Here is a 2,940-nt window from a genome sequence, read left to right as displayed (position 1 = left end):
GAATTCCTCATACATACCTGTGTCTTTGAGGAATTTAGGGTCAATTACCTTGGTATGCTTGAATTCACGGTGGCGTAGATGGTTAAGCTTCTCCATTTCTTCTACGGTGAGAAAAAGTCCGGTCTCTATATCTTGCATCCGTAGAGGTGCTGCTTCTTCATTAAGTGGTGTTTGCTGTGGCATGGCCTCATGCTCTTGCTCCTCATGAGTCTCAGAGGGAAGTCCCTGATGAGAGGAGTACTCTTCTACCGAACTCATGGTGCCATGGGAGTGCCTTGATGAGCTTCCGCTAAACGCTCCACGCACTTTCTTCCCTATGTTCTTGAGTGGATTCTTCATGCTAGATCAAGAAAATAACGAACACCACTTCCACCAGAGAGGTTAGTTTAGATTTTAACTCTTCTTACCGGCTGATTACCTCTCTTGATTTCTCGACGGGTGAACACTTGAGCAATAGGGAAAGTGAAAGGAAGAGTGTTGATGATTTTCTTGAGTTGCTAGTAGAGGAAAATGGTTGTGGGTGAATGAGTGAGTGGATGGAAGAGAGGACAAGTGCAGAGGGCACTTTGTCAGGGTCGGCCGACCCCTCTTTTTCCACGAAACCACAAATGGCCAACACCTTGTGTCAAGGAAAGATGGATGGGAAGAAAGAAATAAGGAATGCTGCAGGGAGGGGGTCGGGCGACCCCATCACCACCTCCTCTTTGCGCTAGCTGTTCACCAGATTGATGATGAATGTGTGCCATGGCTGGTTCCCCATCTCCACTCACTCTCTCCTTTCTTTTGGATGTTTTCTCAAAGAATCTCTTCTTGGAATGTGGTGAAAGAGAAAGGAGGGAACAAGACAAGACTAGATGGGTGGATGTTTGCTCATGAGATGCTTCACGGGATGAGCTTCTCAAAATGTTGATTTACTTAAGGCTTTAAGCAAGTATCTTTCCCATACTTAGCAAGAGTGATTTGTCTAGGGGTTGCTTAAGTGACTTTAGAAAGAAGAAGATGGTTTTTGTTAAGTTAGCAGTGTCTCCTAATTTCACTTACGTTTTAGTGGAAGCAGGGGATGAGAACTAGAAACTCTAGCTCCTAGGGTGAGTGTCGATGTTTATGAGTCTTTATTTCTATACTCACTCTCCCTACATTACTTGTGCTGCCATACACCAGAGGAGGGGAGGAAGTGGGGCCAACCATGGGGTCGGCCGAACCCTCTTCTCATTCATGAGTAATGCTGGGCACACTTCACGAGTTACAGAACAAGCACATGCAAGAAAAATAGATGAAAGAGTTAGTGAATTCTCATGCACGGTTCAATTCGTTGATCAAGTGGGATTACATGAGTTGACATGGTAATGTTTTGGTGTTTTCTTGAATGGAGCATAGCATGTCATGACAGGAAGTGGCAAAGGACACGAGATGATAGGTGGGGGCCACCAAAGTGGGGTCGGGCGACCCCCCTTTGGGCCCCACCTGGTGTCCACCTTGCTCAGTGAGTTTTTATTTTTACTTTACTTGTCTTAACTCAAGTTGATAGAAGGGTTGGAAAAGATGAAGGAAGTTTAATAAGTAACTTAAAGTTAAAGGTCAGTGGGCTTACCTTGATGGAAGAGCTGTTACCTCAGGTCCTTAGAACAGGACCTCCTCCTTGAGTTGATACAGAAATTTTCTTCGGAGGTGTCATCGGTTGTATTACCTTCTTCTTCCATATTTTCTTGCTCTTTGCTCTTGGCGTTGGATTGGTCTTTTTCTTTGGCCTAGTTATGAATGTGACGGTTGCCACATCCACTGCCAAGATTCGTGAGCATTGCACTACCTTTGGTTTGAAGTTGAACTTCTCCTGGGCCCCATTGATTGTAAATTGAATTTCTCCGGCTCCAACGTCAATATGTGCATTAGCAGTGCTGAGAAATGGTCTTCCCAGGATAAGTGGAGTCTTTTCATCCACCTCCATGTCGAGTACCACGAAATCCACAGGGACCAGGAACTCGCGTATCTTTACGGGGATATTCTCAGCTACCCCCGCAGGATGGCGAATTGACTGATCCGCTAACTGCAAATGTATTGATGTAGGGGACAAAACAGCATGGGTTAGTTTATCAAATATTACCTTTGGCATGACACTGACACTTGCTCCCAAGTCGCACAGTGCATGCTCGAAGTGATGTGTCCCAATGGAGCAGTCGATGGTAGGACATCCAGGGTCCTTCTTCTTTTCTGGTAGTTGGTTTAGTATCGCCGCGCTGCATTCTTCTGTTAGCTTAATCACCTCAGTTGTAGGCAGCGGGCGTTTGTTGTTGAGGATGTCTCTCAAATACTTGTCATAGGTTGGAACCTGCATTGCATCAAGTAGTGGAATATTGACATATAATTGCCGAATTACCTCAACAAACTTCCCGAATTGTTCATCGGTGGTTGGCTTCCTTGTTCTTGGAAATGGCAGCAGAATGTTGGTGTCGTAGAACTCGTGCGGAGCTGTCTTTCCATAGAACTTGGTGTTTTCCTGCTTAGATGGTGCTTCTTTCTTGTCTTCCTCAACTTCCTTATCTTTTCTTGCAGTCTTTTTTTTCATGTCAGGATATGGTGGATCACGAGTGGTCTTACCCCCTCTCGTGGTCACATTAAAGATATTGCAAGAATTTACAGAAGAAGGAACAGTAGCAGCAATTTGTGCTATTTGAGACTCTAAAATTTTATTAAAGTTTAATTGGTCCTTAACAGAAGAAACAAGGGAATCCATTTTAGCAGTTAATGATTCAAGAGTCTTGTCATTAGCTAACAATCTTTTGTTCATGCTTTCATTGATTTTAGCTTGATTAATGACAAGTTTTTTAAGTGAAAGCCAGTTAGAGTTACTAGAGTTACCTTGGCCCTGGAAGCGCGAAGTTGGTCGTCCATTGTTGAAGGATTGCACAGCTTCATGGCTTGCATTTTGCACCCTGCTCCGTT

The 2,940-nt window shown here is 44.3% G+C and overlaps 1 protein-coding gene across 1 annotated transcript; it reads right to left on the bottom strand.

Annotated features, from left to right (window-relative positions):
- LOC110430430 lies at positions 1,613-2,563 on the bottom strand. The gene has a single exon (XM_021448106.1). The coding sequence runs from the start codon at positions 2,561-2,563 to the stop codon at positions 1,613-1,615; it is 951 nt and encodes a 316-aa protein (XP_021303781.1).

This window comes from Sorghum bicolor, chromosome 9 (genome assembly GCF_000003195.3).
Source record: "Sorghum bicolor cultivar BTx623 chromosome 9, Sorghum_bicolor_NCBIv3, whole genome shotgun sequence".
Taxonomy (NCBI): Eukaryota; Viridiplantae; Streptophyta; class Magnoliopsida; order Poales; family Poaceae; genus Sorghum; species Sorghum bicolor.
This window is presented reverse-complemented; position numbering and strand designations above follow the sequence as displayed.

What these genes read in the sequence shown, in the direction of transcription:
- LOC110430430 (XM_021448106.1), bottom strand. Translation starts at nt 2,563, where the DNA reads ATGAAAAAAAAGACTGCAAGAAAAGATAAGGAAGTTGAGGAAGACAAG.